Source organism: Myxocyprinus asiaticus, chromosome 28 (assembly GCF_019703515.2).
Source record: "Myxocyprinus asiaticus isolate MX2 ecotype Aquarium Trade chromosome 28, UBuf_Myxa_2, whole genome shotgun sequence".
In the NCBI taxonomy this organism is placed as follows: Eukaryota; Metazoa; Chordata; class Actinopteri; order Cypriniformes; family Catostomidae; genus Myxocyprinus; species Myxocyprinus asiaticus.
The window spans coordinates 27189490-27215917 of NC_059371.1; the positions used below are offsets into that span (position 1 = coordinate 27189490).

Consider the following 26428-nt stretch of genomic DNA (forward strand, 5'->3'; position numbering starts at 1 on the left):
GGGTAAAGGAGATGTATAGGGTTAACTGATACTGTATGTCTTCAATTCAAAAACTGATACTCTCATATGACAGAATGAACAATAATGAAAATCAGAGCAATGCTGTTCAGAGCAATGTTTACACAAAGTCATTTTGGGTGGCTGGTTCAGTAACCTAGAGGACACTAGAGTTCTGCAGAGGTGTTTAGGACATCTTTTACTAAACACATCTTTGTGGGATAAACTGAAGTTTGAAGCTTTCTGGAATGATGAACAGGTATGCAAAGTGTTAAGTGTTAAGTGTAATGTGTTAAGTAAAGAACGGGGAGGTCTGATTTGTTAGATGTGTGTCCTGTTCAGTATGTTTTCAGTGAGACAAACATGAATGTCTGATACAACTAAATTTTTTTTTTGTTTTTTGTTTTTTTCTCTGTGCTTTGTTTTAGTTTATGTTTGGCTTTGGTCCTGCTTCCATTCGTTTTTGGCTTAGAGCTAACAGGACTGTTTGGGAGCATCACCACTCCCAACTTCCCAAATGTCTATCCCAACAACCTGCGCATGGTGTGGAATATCACAGGACCAGAAGGACACCGATTACGCCTCTACTTCACTTATTTTAGCCTGGAGCCTTCTCACCGATGTGAATATGACTATGTTCAGGTTAGATCTATGTCTTTAACAGACCTTTCAGTGTGCAAATCCAAATCAGATTTTAATCAGAATCTGATGATATGGCTAAATGCCAGCTAAACTGGGTATTGGTTCTTCAAAGGTTTTTACCCTGATAGATACCTATAATTTCCCCCATGTTTCAAGTATAATTGGTAATACTTTACTATAAGGTTCCATTCATTAACATTATTTAATGCATTAGGTATCATTAACAAACAATTAACTGTATTTTTTTTACAGCATTAATTAATCTTTGTTAATGTTAGTTAATAAAAATACAATTGTTCATTGTTAGTTCATGTTAGTTCATAGTGCTAATGTTAACAAGCACGACTTTTGATTTAAAAAATGTATGAGTAAATGTTGAAATTAACATGAACTAAGATTAACAAATGCTTAAAACATATTGTTCATTGTGAGTTCATGTTAACTAATGTTGTTAACTAATGTTAACAAATGGAACCTTATTGTAAAGTTTTACCGTATAAGTAATTCCAAAATCTGCTTGTAATTACCAGTAACTTAACTTGAAAAATAACCAGTTATTCTGTATTTCTACATAAGATGTTTAGAGGGCTCACCAAACCTGATATAAAACACAGATTAGATCTTGATCTTCAAACACTTAAAATATAATACAAATCTAAGAATTTAAGTATTTTGAACCCCCTTGAATGTTTTCGCCGTCCGACTGGGGTCCGCCTGGGCCCATCTTAAAAACAAGGGACAAAGTTCGTCCTGTATTGATTAGATAGGGGACGCATCATTTCACCTTTTAAATGAAAATAAGGGATCACTTGATGATCCCTTAGGCTATTTTATGGGACGGATGTCAACACTACCTGCAAGTATAATGCAATGTAGGCCTATATACCCATCTTGCGAATAATACAACTTTGCTTTGTCATTGCACAAGTTTAATATGCTAAATAATATTAGATTACTAAAAGTAATTAATAACTGATGAAAAGCTCTAAAAAAACCTTCTGAACAATTCATTAAACCTCTCTATCATTTAATACACCTTACTATAGTTCCCTATTGATATGCTAGTGTATACTATGTTCTTTATGTGAGCTTTTTATGCAAATTCAGGGTATAAATGATGTTTGCTTATAATTAATATTACTTGTATAATGTTTTACTTGCTGAAACTGACAACTGGCTTTCCAGGTGTTCTCAGAAGGAAATGAGACTGTTCGGTTCTGTGGTGAGGTAGAGAAAAATTATGGCGATGCACCCAAAAACACTGTCATCTATTCTGCCACCAACACGATGTCCATGCTCTTCAGATCAGATTACTCCAATGAGGATCGATTCACAGGGTTTCAGGCATTTTATTCCGCAGAAGGTAACGGAGAAAATGGATTCACTGCTTGCTGTCTCTCTTAGTAGTTAATTAGTTCATTTAAATCTTTTTTGAATATACAGTAATTTGTATATATATATATATATATATATATATATATATATATATATATATATATATATATATATATTTCTTATTTGATCATATGAAACCACACAGATGGACTTGTCTTTACTATATGGCCCAAAATCCTTAAGATTAAGTGCAAATAAAAAGCATTGCTAAACGGGCTCTTTTCACCATTTACAGACATTGACGAGTGCCTGAACAGTGTGGATGGAGAGCCCATGTGTGACCATTATTGCCACAATTATGTGGGGGGATTTTACTGCACTTGTAGATTGGGATACCAGCTCCACGCTAATAGAAGACACTGCACTGGTAAGACTGATACCAGAACAGATGACACCTTTGGTCTGTAGTTACTCTGCTCATTGATTCTGTGAACTGACACTGTAATATATGCTAAGGTGTGGTGTACATTCATTTGCACAAAATAGCAAGTTGTACAATAAATTCAGTAATGAATAGCCAGAGAGGTAATGAATAGCCAGACTGTGATCCAGTAGATAATGCTCAATGCTTTGGTCTCATTAAATATTGCTTTGTAAAAGGCCATGAATTCTTGATTATTGTATTTAACTCTGATTGTATTGCAAAAGTACTCTTAAATGATTTCTGCCTAAACTCACTACATAAAATAGTACCATAGTATTACCTTGTTTTTTTCTTTCTTTTTTCATGGTCCCATGATCATACCATGGCTTTTTGAACTTGAAAAAACAGCTGAATTCTTTGAAGTACCTTAGAGTTCCATATAAATACCATTGAATATGAATATGGTATTTATTCAGTATCATGGTATATATTAAAGTACCATGGTATCACCATCTGATACCTTCACTGTACCAAGGTATGCCACAAACATTTTTTATTTTATATTTTCTTTTTTCTTCTTCTTCTTTTTTTTTTTGTAAGGGCATCAAAACTATAGTTTTACTGGCAATACTATAATTTAATTTACTTTTTATTTTAGATGTTTTTTAAAGCGTTTTATGAAATTATCAATATTACTGGTCCAAGCATTAAAAACACATATTTGAGAAACAGACTCCGTCTGATTGTTTATAAATGTCTTTTGCAGAAATTTTGCTCTGTTTTTAAAAATCCTATTAAAGAAACAAAACTTTGTGAGATCTGAGCTAACCCTAATATGTTCAGGAAATATTGTCATAGAGCTCAATTCTATGATTTATGCTGCAAATGATGAATGTTGTACATCACAGCCCTATTGAAACTGCCGTCATAACAGCAGGCTGGTGGGCAGCTACGGCTCACCACACACTATCTATCAGCACTGTCAGCGGCTCCTGACTGAGATAGCATAGGCTATAATCCAACAGGAAATGGAATCACCAAATAGTAGAGTTGTTTGCTATATCATTGATGGGGGGTCACAGCTACTGTAAGTGCAGGAGCACATTTATCTTTGTTTCCCTTGTAGGGATTGTTCACCCAAAAAATAAAATTCTGTCATCGTTTACTCACACTCATGTTGTTCCAAACCTGTTTGGCTTTCTTTCTTCCATGTTACACAAAAGGAGATGTTAGGCAGAATGCCAGCCTCAGTCACCATTCACATTTTATGGAAGAAAGTAATTCAGGTTTGGAACAACATGATGGTTCAGAGTCCCTTAGAGGACTAGGAGTGATTTTTTTTTTTCTGAAATAGTTTTGTGTGCCCTCTCAAAAGATGTGTGTTTTCTCGCAATAAGTTTTGCCTGCCCTCGCAATAGTTTATGTTCCCTTGCAATAAGATTTGCATTACCTTGCAATAGTTTGCGTTCCCACACAATACGTTTTGCGTGCCCTCACAATACTTTGTGTTCCCTTACAATATGTTTTTGCGTTCCCTTGCAATAAGTTCTGCATGCCCCCACAACAGTTTGCGTTCCCTCGCAATAAAGTTTGCATTCCCTCGCAAAACGTTTTGCATCCCTCTCAATAGTTTGCGTTCCCTTGCAATAAGTTTTGCGTTTCCTCGCAATAAGTGTTGCATTCCCTCATAACAAGTTTTGCCCTCACATTAGTTTGCATTTCCTCGCAATAGTTTTTTATTTTATTTATTTGTGGAAATCATGATTTTTCTATAGTAATATTGTCTGTATTAATCATGTTGTTTTGATGGAATCCATGGTTTTACTATAATAATATCATATTGACCATGACTTTAGTAACCACGGTTCTTTTCAAGAAGGCAACTTTGATGCTGCTTCAGAAACTGACGCAATGGGAGCACCCCCCGTGGGCGTTGACAATCATGCCAATTTAATTGGCTGGTGAAGCTAGGGACTCCGCCTATGCCGACATCATAGTGAGCATTTAAGCCAGAGCCTTGTGTCACACCAACATAATTTTCCTCTTTCAGGACAGTGTATACATCTCTTGTGCTCTGGAACCTTAAACCAGCTTCAGTGTTGATCTGTACCCGGTCAGTGAGAACAGGTTCTATACTTCTCCCTGCTGTGTTCCAGCAAAAGAATCACCCCTTCAAAAGCTCTTCCAGGTTTGCAGCATATTTATATTGCACTCCTAAAAGAGTATATTGAAGAAGACTGAAAGAGTCACTTGCTGAAAGCACGTCTTTTAAAAGATGCAATATTTCGCAAATGTTTCCACCGGTGAGGGCTATTCTCTAACAGTGCTCATTAAGACTAATTTAATGTGAGCTCATAAAACTCATAAAGCTTGGCTCTAGTGGACTGCTTTCATTCTGAAAGCTGAATCTGCTCCCCTCTCTTACTGCTTGCTCCTCCTGAGAGACTGTATGAGTGAGACACGAGAGGAGATATAGAGTGCTGAGATTTTAGGAGGATTTGGCTCAGGCTCAAGCCTTGCATACCTCCTTCTTCTCCATATCAAGCGGTTTGGCCTGAACGTGACGATCAGCGCTCCACAATCGGCATGCATAATACAATCACATTTGGTGGAGATAAAGGGGAGGCTATATCGCTGGGCTCTCATTAGTGAAACATACATGCACCAGGTGAGGTGCTTGCTATTTTTTCACCGAGGGTGGGAAATGGGACAAAGAGTGTGTTGGTGCCCAGTCAGTAAGTCTCCATCCTAGGATTAAACATGGTTGCACACATGACCAACTAATGCATTCAGTCCATTCTCCTATGCTTTACAAGGTTCAAGCTGGAGAGAACCCTGCTATTGGAAAAAGCAGAAAGGTGTTCATTGTGTTGCGGTGCCTTTGAGCTTCACTGCTGGTGCTACTTGTTCCAGAGTTATTTTGACTGACGAGCTATTCAGTCAGAGTTCAGGTCTCTGGTGCTGCCGCCTTTGCGGTGCTTGTTCAATGCGTCATGCCACGAATTGGCACTCCAGTCACCAAAATATCTGCTCAGGAAATTGGCAGGTCTATGTCCGGCCTGGTGTCAGTGGAATGACACCCCTGGCTGAAATTGTCAGGAATTCACATCTCGCTTTCCCTGCTGTTGAGAGCCGGGAACGAGAGTGTGACATCTCCATAATAACACAGAACAGTGTAGGTTCTACTGGTTATTTAGATCAGTGTTACTATCAGAAATAATTAATAATTATTTCTTTAGTTATTAATTAATATTTAAATTAAATAATAGAATCTAACTCATTAAAGCCTCATACGGGGCACCAGTAAATGTACTGCGCTACGTTCAGGAGCGGGTTTGGTTATTAGCAATAATTAATAATGATCAAAGATAATTATCAATTATTAAAATCAATAGAACATTGATTTGAATCAATGTTAGCTCTTTTAATCCTTCACATCAGCAATCAAAGATAACCATCAAATTCAATAGAATATTAATTATCAAAGATAATCATTAATTATTAAAATCAATGGAACATTGATTAGAATTAACCCTAGCTTATTGATCCTTCAAATTCAACAATCATCAAAGATAATTATCAATTATCAAAATCAATAGAATATTAATATGGATTAATATCACTGGGGCACCACCTTGGAATCAGGGACTAATAACCATACAGTATAACAGTCTCAATATTAGATTGTTCTCTTAGGAAAATCGACATCCGAAGAATATCGACCTTCGAAAAGAAACAATGAAGGCTTGAATCCGAGCACTGACATCCCCTGTCAGCATTTGACACAGGTGTATGCAAAACAAACCAAAACACTTCTCTTTGAAATATAACAAAGTTTATTTATGCAGTAATATCAATTAATAATCAATACAATGCAGTCAATAAACTTCGGACTTACAACTACAAACTAAACAGTGACATGATTAGATATGGTAACCAAAATAAGCCTATAACACATGAGAGGAAGGTGTGTGTGTGAATGTGTGTGTGTGTGTGTGTGTAAGGAGTGACGCTCACAAAATGGTGGACGTGAATCTCGTGGAGAGTACGTCACGAGAGATTTCCGGCCAGAGAATATGGCCGCGAATGTGGGCGGAGAGAAGCCGGTTAATGGCGTCTGCCCATTTACCGCGTGTCTCCGCTTGTACGATAACTTAGGGACAAAGCTGAGCTTTATCACAAAGTTATCTACTAGCCAAAAGTGTGTGCGAGAATGTTTGTGAGGGGTCGTATGTGTGTGGTTATCAAATAAAGTGGCGGCACCAAAGCCGGTTTCGCGATCGTGGGAGAGAAAGCATCTGTTAGTCTATCACTCAGAGACACGGTGGACGGCTCGTAAACCATCCCGTGGTCTTTGGTTCTTTAATGGATAAACTCAGTTTGCCGGTCTCACCCACGATGGCGGAAATACACAACAGTCCAATGTGGTTGGACTACAACACAGCAGATCTCATTCGTGATAACAGTACATTACAGTAATACCTTGAGTATTATTAGCAGCAATGAGACTCGGCGGTCCGTAAACTGTACAAGCAATGACCTTGATACACAAGAATAACACACTATAATATTCTATCTCTGCCCAGACGTAAACCTCTTACTTGAATCACATGAGGACGCAGGTAGCATGTGTGTTCATCCATCCTTTAACTCCGGCTCAGTTCCTCGAGTCTCGGGTGTTGACGGGAGGCCGTTTCCTCGCTCTGTTGGCTGGCGGTACGGCTGCTGATTCTCGGCGGGCTGGCGGAGAAATCAGCGTCATTGACTTGATTGAAGAAGGAAGAGAAATATTTTTCTCTTCACTCCTTCAGGCAAACGGATGAAGATGCGGATTGCTTGGCGGTCTCCTTCGGATCCGTTAGAGTGTTCGGTGGAACACAGAGTAATCTCAACTCGTCCAGCGAGATGGAGATTATATGACCACAGTTTCAAGTCGGATGTTACTTCCTTGTGCCACGAGGTTACACCTGAGAGCAGCGATGAGCTGCGTCTACACACGGCGAGCAAAGTTGCTGGAAGCAATTCCTGGAAGCATCTCAGAGGTATTTCTACTCCTGATGACGTCATGGTTGAGGGGCATTCTGTCGTGTGCCTTATCCAATAGGAGTTGAGAGTTCGATCCTTTAGTGAGCAAGGCTTCGTGGGATTTGTAGTCTGTTTTGGACTCCCTTTGTTTGATTTTGGCGCAGTTTTTATCAGTAAGATTTATGACTGTTTGTGGGCCTCAGTCAGGTTTTACGACTGTGTTAGGCCTGCCTTTGTCTTCTATCTGAATATATGAGGCCCAACAACAGATAGCCCTGCTTTACTATTGTTGATGCCATGTCAGAAGACTGCCATGTCACAAAACAGTGATTTTAGGTCTTGCCTAAACAACCCCCTCCATTTCTCCACTGTTTCGATCCAGGAACGAGTTTGTGGCATGACACAGGTCCTTTAAATGGTTGTTTTTACTGTGTTGATGCCATGCCAAAAGATTGCCTTGTCACAACACAAACTTAGACCTCGTTGTGAGGCATGTATGCTGGATAGACCAAGTGAAGAGGTTTCTTTTACATTCCCAGGACAACCCTCTCACTTTCCCTGCCATTGTATGCCGGGAATGAGAACACTCTTTCAGTCTTTGCTTTTGGAAGTATGCCAGAAGTCTGCAGCAGCATGACTGACAGACCTCGGAGCAGCTGTACAAGGCACAAACATGTTCACAAAAGTGGGCAAAAATCCATCTGAGCCAACTCAGTTACGCCAAGCAACACATGGAAAAGGACTTCTCATTGGTCCAAAATTCCTTAAACTCCAGAGGCAACATTAACATGTAGCAAAATCTGAAATGTACAATCTTTGACAGAAATGTACAAACTTTTACTTCTAACATGGACACCAACTGCTCACATTCACTCCATGTTTGTTCACAGAAATGTTTATGTAAATTGCAGTTGTTTGATTAACACAATATTTCACACAAATTGAGTTATTAAGGTTTAAATGAGGTGCTGTCACGAGGGGCATGAGGTCCGAGAACCAGGTCTGGGTTGGCCAATACAGAGCCACGAGAATGACCTGCTCCTCGTCCTCCCTGACCTTGCACAGAACCTGTGCAAGTAGGCTCACTGGGGGAACGCGTATTTGCGCAGCCCCCGAGGCCAGCTGTGTGCCAGTGTGTCTGTACCGAGGGGAGCTCCCGTCAGGGCATACCAGAGCGGGCAGTGGGAGGATTCCCAGGAGGCGAACTGGTCTAACTGTGCCTTGCCGAATCGACTCCTGGATAAGTTCAGGCAGTTCAGCACCGACTGCGCGTGCTTGCATGTGAGGCACGCTATCATTGACACCAAGTCTAACTCCATGCCGAGAAAAGAGATGCTCTGAACCAGGGAGAGCTTGCTCTTTTCTCAGTTGAACTGAAGCCCTAAACAGCTGAGGTGCGTGAGCACCAGGTCCCTGTGTGCACACAGTAACTCTCGAGAGTGTGCTATAATCAGCCAGTCATCGAGGTAATTGAGTATGCGAATGCCCACTTCCCTTAACGGGGCAAGGGCTGCCTCTGCGACCTTCGTGAAGACGCGAGGTGACAGGGACAAGCCGAAGGGGAGGACCTTGTACTGATATGCTTGACCGTCGAATGCGAACCGTAGGAAAGGTCTGTGTCGAGGTAAAATCGAGACATGAAAGTACGTGTCCTTCAGGTCTACCGCCGCGAACCAATCTTGATGCTGGATGCACGTCAAAATGTGCTTTTGCATCAGCATCTTGAACGGGAGTCTGTGCAAGGCCTGGTTCAGAACTCGCAGGTCCAAGATTGGCCGCAACCCACCGCCCTTCTTGGGAACGATGAAGTAAGGGCTGTAAAACCCCTGTCTCACCTCGGCTGGAGGGACAGGCTCTATCGCACCCTTCTGTAGGAGGACCGCAATCTCTGCCCGCAGGACGGCGGCGCTCTTGTCCTTCACTGACGTGAAGAGAACGCTGCGGAACTGGGGCGGGCGCCTGGCAAATTGAATCGCATAGCCGAGTAGGATGGTTCTGGCCAGCCAGCACGATGGGTTGGAAAGCGATAGCCACGCGTCCAAACTCCGGGCAAGGGGCACGAACGGTTGGATCGCATCCGATGTTCCTGGGGGTGGGGCCTTGTGGCGGGGGGGAGCAGGGAGTGCTGCATCGGGGAGCGGTGCTCCGACCCGAGGCAGCCGTGCTGAGGGGACCCTTGAAGCTCCATGCACCTGGCGTAAGGTGGTTTGTGTGATGCAGCGGGGCACGCGAAGGCGTCCTCAGCATCCGACTTCACCATGGCACTCTCCGATGCAGCGATCAACATCTCATCCGGCTCACAAGCTCAGAAAGGGACATTAGGCTGGCACTGAGGCGAGCTGCCTGTCTCATCCCAGAACTAGATGGGCGCAAACGAGCATACTGGGGAGTGGCGGTCCGTGGGAGTTTACCTAGCAGAACCATACCCATTGAAGCCCCCGAATCGCCTTCAGCGTCAACCAGGGCGGCCTCATACCCGTAGGTAGAAGGACCAGCGGGGGGACTGCTGAAGTGGCTTTCCCTCGAAAGAAGGAAAGCCGCGACCGCAACGTTGCCATGGTCATGTTCTTGCAATGAGAACATGAACCATCCGTGAACGCTTCCTCAACGTGATTTTGGCCCAGGCACGTGAGGCAGTGATCGTGACCATCAGAGGCGGAGAGGTAACGACCGCATCCAGGAACTGCACAGAGACGGAAGGGCATCTTTAAAAAGACGTGTCTTTAAAAAGATGTTCAACGTCACTGTGCCTGCTCTAATAGAGGAAATATAATCTTTAGAGGAAATAAACTCTTTTAAAGCGCTGTTGAAGCGCCCAGGGGCGTAGTCTGCAGTGGAGTGCAGAGTGGAGAGAAAGCTGCTTCTGAAGAGGTGAATGGATCAGTAGTAGTATTCAGCTCGCTGAAATACAACCGCTCGGCTCCGAAGAAAAAATCTGAATGAATCCTCATTTCAGCCTCTCTTTTATACCCGTATGTCGGGGGAGTGGCATGCAAATTCTACTTGCCAATTCTCATTGGCCTTTTCTCAAAGATCTGAAGGTGTTTCGGGCTCTCAAGATCGACCCCAAGTGTCACTACATCGACACAACGTCGAGTGAGTGACAGAAGGGGAACTGAAGTATTCTCCTCACCAGGAAAGTATAATGCATCCTTACAATCAGCCACGCCTTTATTCTTTGTTTCCGGCCGGCGAGCCAGGAGGCAGTAACAGTCAGATTATGCAACATCAAAGGCAATGATAGATACAACTTTCTGGTCTCACTCCACGAGAGAGAGAGAGACGCCAACAGAATACAAAACATCTTAAACATCCTGCATCTCCGATCCAGTGAGACACTAACAGGATAACAGTTCTTCGTTCTGGTCCCAGTCCACAAAGGACGCTAACAGTATAACACCCTGTTCTGAGTCTCTGAAGGAGACTGTAACAAATCACTTTTGTCCTGAATCTCCGGTCCGAGTGATAGGAGATGTAACAAAATACAAACCATCCACACTGCTATGTCTCCGTGTCACACACACACACACACACACACACACACACACACACACACAGAGAGAGAGAGAGAGAGAGAGACAGTAGAAGATCGACCAAAGAGTCTATAGCAACACAAAGTTTGGAATCCCTATACCAGCGAAATATCTACAGCGACAAGATTTAGCTCTGGCTAGCAAACCTTCTCTTCAAGTTTCGTGCATCTGCGTGTTCCAGATAAAGAAACTGACATAAGGGCTGTATATCTGCATTCCAGATTGCAAGAACCCTCTCAGTGCCACCAGGAGATCAGCATTCCCCAGCTCCTTCATGTCCAAGGCTGCTGAAATGAAATCTCTCTCCTTCCCCACTGTAACTTTTTTTCATTATAAATTATATTATCAGCATAACAGTTTGAGTGTAAAGTTTAACTGAACAATTAACATGAAGTCCAGAGTTTCTTTTATAATTTTGGTACAAAAACAGATGATTATTTTATTTGGCATGATTTGAGGTTTGAGAATATTCCAACAATTATCTTGTGTGCTTCTGTGGAAGCAAGAAAATTTGACATTTTTAATACATTTCCAGTTTATTCCCTGTTTAAATTGAGATCTTGAATCAGACTCATACTTTTGAACCCCTCTATGTGTTTGCCCTTTTCCCTTATTTATGTAGTTTTAAGGTCACCATTATTGTGGTTTAAGGAGCAGGTGTGCTTGAATGAACATCTCAAACGTTGATAAAAGTGTTTTCTTATTTACATCATGTGTTGCAAGAAGGAACAAATTTAATGAAGAAAATATAGGCTGTCATCCTATGCGACCGGAACAAAGCAGATGCGTTTACATGCACGACTTACCGAATGTGAAATGCTGCACTGCAATATCAGCCGCTCGTGAAGCACAAATGGTTTGCATGTGCTGCGAATCGTCTGTAGTTGATTAGCACAGTTTCATCACACTTAAATAGTGTTTAGGTTCCTATTCCGCTCACACACGCTGCATGAAAATGACAATGGATCACAACAAGAGGTAGATTGGCATGCCAAATACAGGTGCAAGGGACCTCAAATAAATAAAATACATACTCCTCTCTTTTTAATACTCATGACTGTTGTAACAATGATTAATCTTGTTGTTAGTATGGTTTTACTACGAATACCATGGATTAAGTATGGTTACTGTAGTAAAACCATGGTTGATTTATTGCAGGGGAACCCAATATAATTGTGAGAGAGCACAACACTTTTGCGAGGGAACACAAAACTACTTTTTAAACTACTAAAATTCCCTCCCTGTCCTCTAAAGAGCTCTATATAATGGTAAGTAAATGATGACAGAATTTTCATTTTTGGTGTACTATCCCTTTAAAGTTGTAGAAACTCAAAACCTCATATAAAATGCTACTGTTCACTGCAGTTCTGGACAGAGTTTACTAGCTTTAGCCTGCAGCATGCTTCAGCTACAGAGTGATGATATAGTGGGCAGTGTCTTGCTAGCATGCCTGTGTGAAGCAGTTGATCTCTGTCAGTCTAAGCGGGTCCAGGTTAATTAGCATTGGTTCCTGAGGGAACAGCGTTATAGAGATCAGGGGAAAATTGATACCTGTTTCAAGCTGTAATACTGGGTAATTAATCACAATTACTAGCTTAGACATGCCTCTTAATTGTTTTTCTTTGCTAATGGGGTAGATAGAGACATCACATCATGCGGCACAGAAGGGAAGACAGAAACAATGACTTGTGTCTGAATCATTTAATCATATGAATTACCAGACCTTTGCCCTCCTCAGCTGAGTTAGCCAATTTAGTTTTTGTAACATCTGCCTTAGTTAAGAATAAACTGCAACAGATTGCAGGAAAAAAGAATCTATGGCGCTCATATTTTAAAATTTAAAGGTGAAGTATGACATTTTTCTATGTTAAAATACTTTCTTCTATATCAGCTTAATATGCAGAGACAACTATAAGTAAGCCATTTGTAGATTGATTTAGCCACAAAGGGTAAACTTTGTGGCTCTGTTGCATTTTCAAAACATTTTTCTGTTTGTTTGAGCATCCCGGCCAGCCTGACACAGCAACACTGGCTCAACTAATGGCTTGAGTTTGGGATGGGGCTCTCTGTTTGGCTGAACATTGCCAGAAGAGGAGTATTCAGAATTATTTTTGTAATTCCATTTGGTGATGCTAGTTACATAGAAATGACACACTTTAGCTTTAAGGATTAAGTAAACATGTCAAAAGTACAGTATAAGCTTGATTACCTCAAAACCGGTATTGTTTTATTCATCTGGGCTCTGATGAGAATTTTATATCTCATTTAGTTATTTAAACAGTTAGCATTAGCCAAACTAACTTGTTTTGGTTATCAAAATGTTTGTAGATCTTCTTAAAAGACTCTTAAATGATATCTAAGGGTAGGAGTAAGTATAAAGATATTGACGGACAGCCATTTCTATTTACCTCCAAGCATCCCAAATCAATGTTGCCTTTTTCTGCAGACCCCATTGTTAAATTTGGCTTGGATAGTTATCTGTTGAATTTATGTGTGTGTGCTTTGGACAATTGTCAATGAGTTTGAAAATGCATTTCTTCCACTGTAGTTGAGTGTAGTGGGCAGGTATTTCAGGAGAGGTCAGGAGAACTGAGCAGTCCAGAGTACCCAGGCGTTTACCCCAAGATGAGCCAGTGTGATTACACTATCAGCTTGATGGAAGGCTTCCAAGTGACCCTGGACTTCAAGGACCTATTTGATGTGGAGACTCATCCTGAAATCCTCTGCCCTTATGACATCCTCAAGGTTGGTTATTTCACAATCAGCAAGCACTGATAGCAATCCAGCTAGGATAGTACATCAAGTCTCAAAAACAGCCATGTTAGGGTCCTTGTGGGTGCTTTGGAAACTGTCTATACCTCTAGCTGAATAAAAAAAAATATATATATATTATAGAGTTTGCCAAGCCTCATGACAAGAATTTAAAAACTCTATTCATGAGTTTGTTTTAGAGTTGAAAGAAGAGTATTGCCCAAAAATTAAAATGCTGTCATTATTTTCTCACCTTCATGTAATTCCAAACCCGTGTGGTTTTGTTCATTAAGTTTAATTTATACTTACTAGGCAAACAGGCTACTTTTAGTTCGCCTAAAAATGATGACGAAATGCAGTGACGTTTTTTTCTGCCAAGGTGTTTGTTTGCTGACATTTCTCCTGTCCGTGCACATCTCTGAAATTCTTGACCCAGGAGAACTTAGCTGGTCGAAGAGCATTGCTCGGTTAAAACTAATCACTGGTGTGGTTTAAATGTGACTGAGGAGTAGTTACCTAGGTTAATATCGTTAAAAATGTATAACTTAGCATAGCTCCTGTTCTTCTATTGAGGATGTTGACAAATTGTCATCACCTGTGTCCCTGCTAATTTGCTTGAGTGCAAAGGCAATATAAGCACATCACAAGTAGTTGCCAGTGTATATTGCTGGTGTGTGCACCCCTTGGTCACTCCCGGCATTCCCAGAGTGAGAGCCGGTGGCATTGTGCAGCCCGGGATTTTAATTTGTCTTGTTCCCTTTGTAGCGAACAGAGCTAGAATTGGCTTGTTCACTCACTTTTGCGGTGCTGGCACCATGTATAAGTTGGAATATGTTACCTGCTCGTCTGCAGTGACTTATGGGTGCCAGTGGGTGAACGTGAACCTTGGCGGTGTTGCTGTTTTGTCTGTTTTTTTGTTTTGTTTTTTGCATTTGTTTCACTTAACTTATCTGGAGTACTGCCGTGGCACTGACGCTTAAAAATTACTGCCATTTTGTATGTTCATTATCTATTTTTAATATTTATTCCTTTTTAGGAAGTGCTGTGGGTCTGCCCCGGGGAGGCTGGTTACCGGGTATGGTGGTTCGTTCCCCTCAGCATATTCTAGATTTGGGGTACTCGAGTTCGGACTCGGACTCATCCAATTTTAATGGACTTGGACTTGTCACGGACTCGGATGCATTTTTACTCTGACTCGAGCCTTTCAGACTTGGGTTCCCTATCTGTCACACACTTGATGTTGTGTCGATGTAGTGACGCTAGGGGTCACTCTTGGGAGCCCGAGACACCTCTGGTCTTTGATAAAAGGCCAATGAAAATTGGCGAGTGGTATTTGCATGCCACTCCCCCGGACATACGGGTATAAAAGGAGCTGGTATGCAACCACTCATTCAGTTTTTATCTTCGTAGCCGAACGGTCATGTTCACTGAGCTGAATTCCCACAACCTCTGCTGGATCTGACGACGCATTTCAGCGGTTTCAATACCCCTGGGTGCTTCGGCAGAAATAAGAGTATATTTCTCTAAAAGAGTATATTGCTCTAAAAGAGCGGCACACACGGAACGTCTTTTTAAAGACGCGTCTTTTTAAAGATGTCTTTCCGGTTGTGTGTTATTCCTGGTTGCGCTGTTTATCTCTCGCCTTCTGACGGTCACGATCACTGTCTTTCGTGTCTGGGCACTGCTCACGTGGAGACAGCATTCGTGGATGGTCATGTACTCATTGCGAGGACATGTCCATGGCAACGATGCGGTCGCGGCTCGCCTTCGTAAGAAAGCAAGCCACCCCAGAGGCTCACCGCCTCGGTCCTTTTACCCACGGGTATGAGACCAGCGCAGCTAGCACTGGGCGCGATTTGGGGACCCCAATGGGACCGCCTCCGCTGGGTATCCCCACCCGGATCTCCCATTCCACAGCATGCTCGTCTGCCCCGATCAGGCTTCCGGATGAGTCCGCCGGCTCGTCTCATGGCGAGTTTGACCTCTTATTCGGAGCCTGCGAAAGTGATGAGCTCTCGAGCGCAGCATCGGAGAGCGGGCTCGTCCAGTCGGATGCGGAAGCCTCAGCTGGGCTCCTCCCTTCGGGGATGATTGCCCAGTCGCAGGCTGACACGGAGATGATGACATGCTTTCCCGGGCAGCCGCGAGCGTTGGCTAGAGTTGAACCCTCCGCTCTTCCCTGAACCCTCGCTGCTCGATGATTGGTTCCTGGGCTTGCGGTGCCGCTCAAAGCCACGCCCTGCCCCTGTTCCTTTCTTCCTGGAAGAGAGGCCACGACTGGGTTAGCCTGTCTCTATCTTTTGGGTAGTCGACTTGTCCCCAAAGTGCCGTTTGACACTCATAACTATGTTGGGGGAGGTTACATGTTGACTTGGTGTGCTGGCTATGAGGCACACAGTAGTCTGCCCACCACACACCACCAGTTCACGTAACACAGTTCAGCCAGTTGTGGCATTTCGTATAGGGACCCCTAGTGTCACTACATCGACACAACGTCGAGTGAGTGACAGATTGGGAATGTCATGATTACTTGTGTAAACTCCATTCCCTGATGGAGGGAACAAGACGTTGTGTCCCTCCTGCCACATCACTGAACTACAGGCTGAAATGGCCGGACCTTATATCGGCTCCTCAGCATAAAACCTGAATGAGTGTTTGCATACCAGCTCCTTTTATACCCGTATGTCCGGGGGAGTGGCATGCAAATACCACTCGCCAATTTTCATTGGCCTTTTATCAAAGACCAGAGATGTCTCGGGCTCCCAAGAGTGACCCCTAGTGTCACTACATCGACACAACGTCTCGTTCCCTCCATCAGGGAATGGAGGTTACACAAGTAACCATGAAGATTTTTTTCAGAGTCCGGCCAACCCAATCTCATGAAAATTCGTACATAATTTAGGAGTTGGCTATTTCGTATGGTCTAGCATGATGTTGTTCGCATGAACTTGTACGACTTCATCACGTGCAAATTTCCGGATGTGTAATGCGGAAGTAAGTCCTGCGCAAGAGGCGTTAAGGACATACTTAATATTATGCCCTTACCCAAACCCTTTATCTAAACTTAACCAATCAGTAGAGTGTTGTAAGGGGGAAGTCACCCACTGGTCCAAGGACGGTATCCAATGGCGTGGCTGAAGGTCTCCTGCATGTTCTGTCTTATCGTGCGCGACATTAAATAATATTTACTTATTTGATTTGAGTTCCATGTTTTATTAATCTTATCATTAATTATTTTCTTTATTTCATCTGACTCCAATTATGAAAAACCTCGTTGATGTATCTATGCTCTGAATTTTAGTAATTCTCTCTTCTAGACTGCATTTGTTATTTCAATGTTATTTGGGTCCTGTGCCAGCCGGACACAGGTTGTTTAACTACAAATTCATCAGTTTCAGATATTAGTATGTTTTAGACTAAGTCCTTATAGGTTCTCGGCTTTATCCGTTTAGTCTTATTTGGCTAAGTTCATATAGATTCTCAACTCACCGTTTAGCCCCAGTCAATTAAGTTTTGTTTTACAGATTCTCGGTCCTACTCTTAGTATTCCCGTTTAATTTTACTTGGCTAAGTTCTATTATAGATTCTCGGTTTGCTGTTTAGCCTTTTACATACTTAACTAATGGGTTTCTTCTGAAGTAACTTAATTAAGCCAACTCTGTCCATAGATTTGTAGTTAATAAGAAATATACTAGAAAACAGTCCTTCAGAATGAATCATAATAACAATTTATTTACCAGGTAATAGTAATACATTCAAACAATCCAATAAAAATAATAAATCAAACTCTAAGCTATCAGTGAACCAAGCATAATAATAATTAAAGTTGCATTCCATTCAAACATTTACCAAACATAAGAAATACAAATTGCAGATACCTGGTAGAGAAAAAACTACACACAATGTTTACTGTGTGGATCTTCTGGCTACAGAGAGACTTTGATAAATATAAACTACATGCAGCGGTACAGCATGGGAGATCTGCTTACAGATTCCTTCAAACATTTATCAATAATAAGAAATACCTGGTAGAGAAAAACTACATGCAAACGGCAGAGCATGGGACATCTGGCTTACAGATTCCCCGAGCTCCTCTGCCATCCTTCCTTAAGTACCAAACGATTCTATTGTTGTTTCAGATGTGTATGTTTGATGTTATTTAGGATTTGGTTTACAATTTAGGGAGCTGTAAGTCGACCTTTGATTGAGTAGGTTGTTTGATGTTTACAAAGAATGCACCTAATCTGCATACAGCATCTGGTCTCTGTGTGAGACTTGGGAGGGGCATGCCCCGGATAGAATACAGTATTTTACTAAGTTCTTAAATCTTACTTGCGATTTGACTCTGCTGAAAGGGAATGAGACCGTTTTACCAGTTGCACTGTTACCTCTTGAATGATACCAAACATGTATGATCAAAAAACCTTTTACATTACAGAACAGGATAAGTCATAACTTAGTTTATAGTGTCCTTAAAGTGACCTGAGGTGAGAGAGAGAGAGCAGATGTGAGTGTGATTTGCGTTTTATGGTCCCTAATCAGTGGGGTGTGTTTTCTCAGGTGGAGATGCTCCTCTGTGTGGGAGTTTTATGACGTTGGTTCTCGCAGAGTTCTTTGACTTTCCCGGAAGTGATGCAGACAATTTTGTGACATTCTTACAGTGTGTAAACATGATAGGATGCTGTTGTGTGTGACAGAAGCAAGTAATTTTCACGCATTAGATGGAAACGATGTCCAGTGAAAGTCATAGGGATTCAAACGAGTGCAGTCACACGATATCATACGAATTAGTCAAATTTAGAAAAGTCGTACGAATCCTGACGAATGACAAACAAACAAGCAAACAAATAACGTAACATAGGGTGACCATACATCCTCTTTTTCCCGGACATGTCCTCTTTTTCAGACCTGAAAATGCATCCGGCCGGGATTTCAAAATTGCCTCTAAACGTCCAGGATTTGGCTTTGTCTTCATATTGATGTGCTCTCTACAGTTTGTACTATCATACATTCTGTGGATTTGATACTGCGCATCAGTTTTCACGCGTATATGTCCTTATGTGTGATTATTCTGGCTGAGAGCAGCAGCGCGCACTCTTTCAAAGTACTTTTTTAACTCTCTCACCCGCATGCCTGTGCTGTATGTGTGTGCGGGAAAGAGATCGCCATTCACCAGACGTGCTCTAATGCTCTCATCCAGAAATATCAATAACTTAAGTACACTTTAAAAAGTATGTACCCCAGCTCTGCAAATTATTAAATAGAACACGTTTTATCAGATTCACGCTTACTACGCAGTCATTTCTAATTGAAAAGGTTGACTATATCGAGACAAAATCAAATTTACTACATATCAGGGACATTTAAACTAATATGACGGATGAAATAGACCATGATGGAAATTGTACAACCTGTAAAGCTGGCACTTGTGTTTCAATGGCAAAAAAGTCTGAAAATACTCTGAAGAACACAAGTAAGGGGAGAAGTCTCTATTCACCTATTATCCATATGAAATATAATGTGAAAAGATATGTTAGCCCAAGGTGAGTTTGTCAAAAATTTTATCTTGACTTTAGGGAAGTAGGCTACACCTGGACACAGCAGGAGGGCTGAAAAGTGTGAAGTGTAGTACTGTAGTATGTAAATATTTTTTTAATGGTATCTGATCTTTTCTGTTTTAATATTACCATTTATTAAATGTATTAAACACATTAAATGTGTTTCACCCATAATTTTAGATAAAACTAAACTAAATTGAATGGACAAATTGAAAATGAAGTAGAAATAAAAATAACTCTGGCTGTAATGACTAATGCAGCTTTCACTTTCTTTAGTCTATGTCTGAGTGGAGAGGAAAGCAAAAAATAATTGAAATGTCAACAGAATGCAAAAAGAACTGTGTTGAAGGACTGTTTTGTCTTCATACACAAAGTAGATGCTTTCATTCTGAAACCACTTTGTTTCAATCATTTGTTTTTTGCATTTATATTGACAAATTGTTTTTCTTAGTTGTGAAGGTTAAAATAAGTTTAAAATATTGGTGTTGAATTTACGGTTACAATTTTAATTCAGATACTTGAACATATTAATTCAGACTCAGACTCGACATGGACTCGGCCTGTTATGGACTCGGTCTTGAGTCTGACTTGGCCCCTTCTGGACTCTGACTCGACTCGGACTCGATTGTTTAAAGACTTGGACTTGACTCAGACTCAACTAAGGTGGACTTGAACCCAACACTAACATTTGCTGTGATTTGTTTGCACTTCATGGTTAGTTTTCAAGGTTTTTGCAGAGTGGGTACTGGAGTGGGCTTGTTAAGTGGTGTTTTTGTGCCTATTCCAGTGTGGGTTGCCTCCCTGGTGGTCAGCTCTTGCCTTCCAAGTTTCTTAATTGTTTGTCTAAAGGTGTACATTGTCGGTATGTAGATGGTATGTAATTTATTGGAATTGTAATACCCACTGATGTTACTCCGGTTTTAACTAATTGTGACCTTGAATAAAATGCTCTTTACTGTGGAAGACACACAGTCCCTTATATTCACTGGGTATGACAAACCTGTGAGTCCTTATGACTTCAATAGTTTCCAGCTTAAATTAAGCTTTGAACTCCAAGGTGGTATATTTGGCTACATCTATTTGATTTTCACACTTGGAAAGTCCGTCTCAGAGATTGTGCAGAAGAACACTCTTTTTATGATTCACAACACAAACTCCACAAAGACAGCGTGGCAACGACTAATGCGTAGAGAAAGATTGCGTTTTTATGAATCAAATAACTTGCCTCCAAAAGTGGAAGGAGCTCCGTGACAAGTGTAGTAAGGCAAAGAAGCGATACAGCGCTAAAAACACAGATTCACAGAGATGAAGGCCTGCTGAAACAGTACGTTAAAAATAGTGACGTCACCCTCAACAAACTATTTTTATAATGAAAACGCTTCTCATCCACCCTGGAACACTGTTTTCCTCCACCGAAAACAGGGACTTTTAAAAATGCTCTCCATAACCGCAAACTCTGGAAAACATTGACATTAGGAAACTGAAAACTGAGTTCTCAAACTTAATCACTTAGTGTGGATGTGGCTTAAATTGCAGTCTGACTTCAGAAGACTTGGAATATAGCACACAAGCCATATTGACAAATTGTATTGTACTTTTTTGTCCTTTTGGGATGTTGACAGCCCCATCCCCTTTCATTTTCATTGTTTGGTGAACCTTAAATATTTCATTTTTGGGTGAACTATTCCTATTCTGACATCTATTATTGCTACTATTACAAATGGTATATCCTATAATGGAGTCATAAAGGATTCATAAATCAATTTACTAAGATATTTTAAATGGTTATTAATATTACTGCATATTTAAGGGGTTTTGTTACTTTTGAAAACAACTGGAATGTTGGAATGCAATTTATGCTAAAGAAAAATAATTTACAACAAATATATTGTGTGAAAAGAGACATACCATGCAATCTAGTGTCCTTGCTGGGTGTTAAGCAAGATTTTTATCTCTATGAATATAAACATGACAAGTGTGTAAGAGTGTTTGTTTTTCAGAACTGATTTTTATACTCTGCATCAAAGCTCATTTGTGTTTAAATGACTCAGCCCTATAACTTGTCATGGCATTAAACACTTTTTAATGGATTTCTCCATTCTTTCTCATTGCCTCTAAAAACAAATATGGTCTCCTCAGCACTGATGTTAAGCATCAGACTACTCCACTAATCACTGACCTGAAGGCTGTTGAATACATAATGTATGCCCTCTCATGCCCTCCACAACTGGCAATTATTTCTGCTCACCCTCCCACCTCCCTGGAGACTTGTTTATCTGTTGCCATTTGTACACACTGACAATTCAAATGGTCCACTTCAGCTGTCTGAGTGAAATAATCTCTGCTTTGTTTCTTCTTGTAAGATCACCGCAGGTGGGAGGGAGTATGGCCCATTTTGTGGGAAGACTCCACCAGAAAAAATAGAGACAGGCACAAACAAAGTGCATGTGACATTCCGCTCAGATGGCTCAGGGAAAAACAAAGGCTGGAAGATCAAGTATACCAGCACAGGTAGTTTACAAGCCACTACTCTATGTAATGCACTGTAGTGTTAATATCAAGGTGTTATGCATTTACGTTTAAAGTAAATGCCCATCGAACATGTTTACATGCACATCATTTTCCAGTTAAAGCATGGTTAAACATGTCAGAATTTATTTTATTATTATTTTTTTTATTTTTTTACATGCTCGACAGCCTGTATACATGTAATCCTTTGTATATTTTGTATCCATTTACTTGTTTGGAAATGCATGGATATAAATGAATGTTTAGTTACAATGCATATTTTGAATAAGTTGTTTACAAGACCCAAGCATATGCCAAATGGTTTCATTCAGATTATTAGAAACAGGAGTACTGTCTTATAATTATGGTAATCAGGTTAATGCGTTTTAATGACTCGTGTATAATCAGAATATGTATGAGCAAATTCTTATCAATATGGGAATATTCTTGTGCGTGTACATGTAACGGGAGGTAGCTGGTAAGTAATAGCAATGTGGTATGTGTAAACCTCACTCCATTGGCCTCAAGAGGCGCACTAGCGACTGAAGCTAGGGGCTGTAGCCTTTAGCCTCCTCGTTAGCATGCCCGCCCCCCATGCAGGCCGACGCCGGTTCAAATCCCAATCTGAGCGGGTTGAGCAGGACAACCCACAGTGGTGCCGTTGACCAGATGGGAGTGAGGTTTAGGGAAGTGTGTGTAACAGGAGGTAGCTGGTAAGTGATAGCTGTGCGGTATGTGTAAACCTCACTCCCTTGGCCTCAAGAGGCGCACTAGCAACTGACGCTAGGGGCTGTAGCATTTAGCCTCCTCGTTAGCGTGCCTGCCCCCCATGCCGGCCAACACCGGTTTGAATCCCGCTCAGACCGGGTCGAGCAGGACCGGTTACATACATAACCGCAGTCATAGAAAACACTTAAAAAAAAGATGTGCCTCTAAACATATACAGGCTCTAAGATCTCTATTTTGTGCAATAAAAATAGTATAATGGTGTGCAACCTACCACAAAAAGAGATTTTTTTAACCAGCTTTTAAACTCAGTAGGCCTATTCAGATCTGATGGCTGTCTGCAGACACATTTTAGACATGATGCATTAAGAATCACATAAACATTTAAATGACAAGAGTTAATGATCTGGTTTCCAGAATGTGTGCTTTCATCACCAGTTCTGTTTCACAGTGCTCACTGTTTCCTTCTCACATAGCCAAGCCCTGTCCAAACCCTGTGGCTCCTAAACATGGACATATTGACCCCAAGCAGTCTCAGTACATCTTGATGGACACTTTCAGTGTCACATGTGATCGGGGCTATGAGTTAGAACTGGTAAACATTTCTCCTTTGACTGTCTCAAAGGTAAAAGAAAGCCTACTATGCTCTTTTGTAGACTTAAAAGTGACTTCTTACATCTTCAGGGGGAGGAAACATTGCCCTTTTATCAAGCCACATGCCTAAAGGGTGGATTTTGGAATGGACCGATGCCTGACTGCATCAGTAAGTTCTGAAATCCTAGATAAGCATGAAGTGTGTATAATCTTCAATGGGGGGTTTACTGCAACAAGTCGGAGGGATGTTTTATAACCTGAAATGATAGTTCAGGTTGAAGTGTAGAGAATTATTTAGAAGATTATTTTCAGAAAATACATAGTGATGACACTCATATTTTAAAACTTAAATTTAAAGATACATTTCAGACTGTCAGTATGAAGTAAAAAAAACAAAACAAAAGATAATAAAAAAGGGATAAATAATAAATGTGCCAGGTAAAAGAATGTTTTTGAGCAGCAAAAAATAGATATTGATGAATAAATGAAATGAAAGATAAAAACAATAAAAGCTAGCCTATGTAAAATGAGTAAATACAAGGGTATTATATATATATAATGTTCCTTTCTTTTTTAATTTAATTTATTCTTTATTTAATTTTCATTAAATTAATTGTTCTTCTCTCTCTCTCTCTCTCCCTCACACACACACACACTAAGGAACATTTCCTTTAATGTGTTTAAAAAACAGGGTAAATGAGTAAATTTTCTCTTTTGCAGTTGTTGATTGTGGAAATCCTGATGAAATTTATAATGGAAGTGTAAAATTCACTACAACCACATATCAATCAATGATTGAGTATTCCTGCAATACATTCTACACAATGGAGGCTGGAACAAATGGTAAGGGACATGTTTCACTATATAGTTCATGGATGGAAACATAATACTGATCAACCAGCTGCCGTAGTTTACAGCTACAGCACATAGAGGACAGAGCCTTAATCTTTTTCTACTTGTAATTAGGAGTCTATACCTGTGCACATGATGGCTATTGGAGAAATGCCCTGGGTGTTAAAATGCTCCCAAAATGTTCACCCAGTAAGTATAGTTTAATGCTAATGGCATTAGATATACACTACTGTTCAAAAGTTTGGGGTCACTTACTCATTCTTTATTTATTTTTTCTTCACATTTTAGAATAATAGTAAAGTCATCAAAACTATGGAATAACATAAATGGAACTATGGGAATTGTGTTGTGACTAAACAAAATCCAAAATAAATAAAAACTGTGTTATATTTTAGCATCTTCAAAGTAGTCACTCTTGCCTAGATTTTGCAGACATGTGCTCTTGACATTTTCTCAACCAACTTCTTGAGGTATCACCCTGGGATGCTTTTTAAACAGCCCCATCTATGTTGGGCACTTATTGGCTGCTTTTCTTTATTATTTGGTCCAAGTCATCCATTTCAAAATCTTTTATTTTAAATAAAAATGTTGTTTTGTAATTAAATAAATTCGTATGTTGGCACAATTATATTTTTGTCTACAAAACTAATTTCAAACATTTAAACATATGCCTTCAGATCAAAAGGTTTTTAAGATCATGAGAAACAGTTCAGGCAAGTGACCCCAAACTTTTGAACGGTAGTGTACTTTGCCTGTCAAAAGTTTGGACACACTTGACTGAATTTATGTTTCTCATAATATTAAAATCCCTATGATATAAAAGGGCTTACTGTATGCTTAAACGCTTGTAATTTAGGCAAATTTACATTATGCCTATGTTTTAGTTTTTTGACTAAATTGAAATTTTGCAAGTTTAATAAGTCTTTATAAAGCATCCTAGGTGGATATCTCATGAAGCTGATTGAGAGAATGCCCAGAGTTTGTAGAGATGTAATCTAACTTTGAAGAAGCTAAAATATACACTGAAAAAATGTTAACCAAAAAATCTAATGTAACATTTAAATTAACTTGTTTTTGTTTTGTTTTTATCATGGCAAAAATAATATTTAACATGATCGAATCGACCCGACTACCTAAGGTTACACCAAAAAAAAAAAAAATAGCCCCTTTAGGTAACAACTGTAGGTGACCACTTTTTACAGATATTTTATTTGTTTAATTTTTTGGTAACTACATAATTCCCATACTTCCATTTGTGTTATTTCAAAGTATTGCTGTCTATCCTATTAACTGGTTGTATATATCAGTGGCATATCTTTGAGTGTAAAAAAACTAACATCACCGCTGATCTGGTTTCTGTCATTCTTGAAAGTTTGTGGCAAGCCCTTAGGGAAACTATCCAGAGTGATTGGTGGGAAGGATGCAGAGAAGAATGAGATTCCCTGGCAGGTCATGATACTGGTGGGCTCCAAGTTCATAGGAGGTGCTTCTCTGGTGTCGGATGACTGGGCCCTTACTGCTGCTCATGTCCTGAAAAGCTATGAAGATTCCTCCAACCTAATGCTGAGGATGGGCATAGTCACATATAACGACCAAAATGCGATAGTTGCCATTCCAGAGAAAATCTTCATTCACCCTCTGTACTATCATGATAATATTAACTTCAACCATGACATTGCCCTGATTAAACTGCAGTATAAGGTACCTGTCAATGATGCAGTCATGCCTGTGTGTTTGCCTGGGACAGAAGAGCGCTTTCTTTTGAAGGCTGATGACAATGGGAAAGTGTCTGGATGGGGTGTACGGAATGTACAAGTACGTGTAAGACATTCCCATAGTCTCCAGTACGCACTCTTACCTGTTGCTGATTTTGAGAGGTGTAAAGCTAAATATGATTCCACAGTGTCAGATAAAGGGAAACTAGTAGTGACAGAGAACATGATATGTGCAGGGTTTGATCAGGGAAAGGTAGATTCATGTGAGGGGGACAGTGGAGGGCCTTATGTGTTTTTTGATGGCCAAAGTGAAAGTTGGTTCATAGGAGGTATTGTGTCCTGGGGTTATGGGTGTGCCCAGCCTGGGTATTATGGGGTTTATACCAAAGTGAGCAATTACCTATCCTGGATTAAAGAGATAATGTCAAAAAACAGCTAAAAGTTGTGAAAATGCTCAAATGTTTGACTTCATTTGTTTCATTTAGCAAAATGTTGCTAATTACTGTTGATAACTCTGCATGTGACATCTAAGACCTGTAGGTGATTTTTTAAGCAGATTTGAAAGCAAGCTGAGATTGCTGTGTGTTGTAAGATGCAACTACATTCATAAATAAGTTTCAGAAGCCAAATTATGAAGCTGAAATTGTTTTTATTGTGTTTTTCCCCTTTGGGGGCACTAACAATAAATAGATCAAATAAACCAATTCAAAACATTTAATCCCAAAATTTTACATTTATACAAAGTAACGTAAAATCCAAATGATAAAA

The 26428-nt window shown here is 40.4% G+C and overlaps 1 protein-coding gene across 1 annotated transcript; it reads left to right on the forward strand.

Annotated features, from left to right (window-relative positions):
• The first annotated feature begins 99 nt into the window (after positions 1 to 99).
• LOC127419160 (mannan-binding lectin serine protease 2-like) lies at positions 100 to 26289 on the forward strand. Its single transcript, XM_051660334.1, has 11 exons — positions 100 to 256; positions 426 to 639; positions 1825 to 2002; positions 2270 to 2401; positions 13505 to 13701; positions 21629 to 21776; positions 22976 to 23094; positions 23184 to 23262; positions 23814 to 23936; positions 24060 to 24134; positions 25318 to 26289. Exons 1-11 carry the CDS (start codon positions 246 to 248, stop codon positions 26097 to 26099), a joined length of 2058 nt encoding a protein of 685 aa, XP_051516294.1. The 5' UTR covers positions 100 to 245; the 3' UTR covers positions 26100 to 26289.
• The last annotated feature ends 139 nt before the right edge of the window (positions 26290 to 26428 follow it).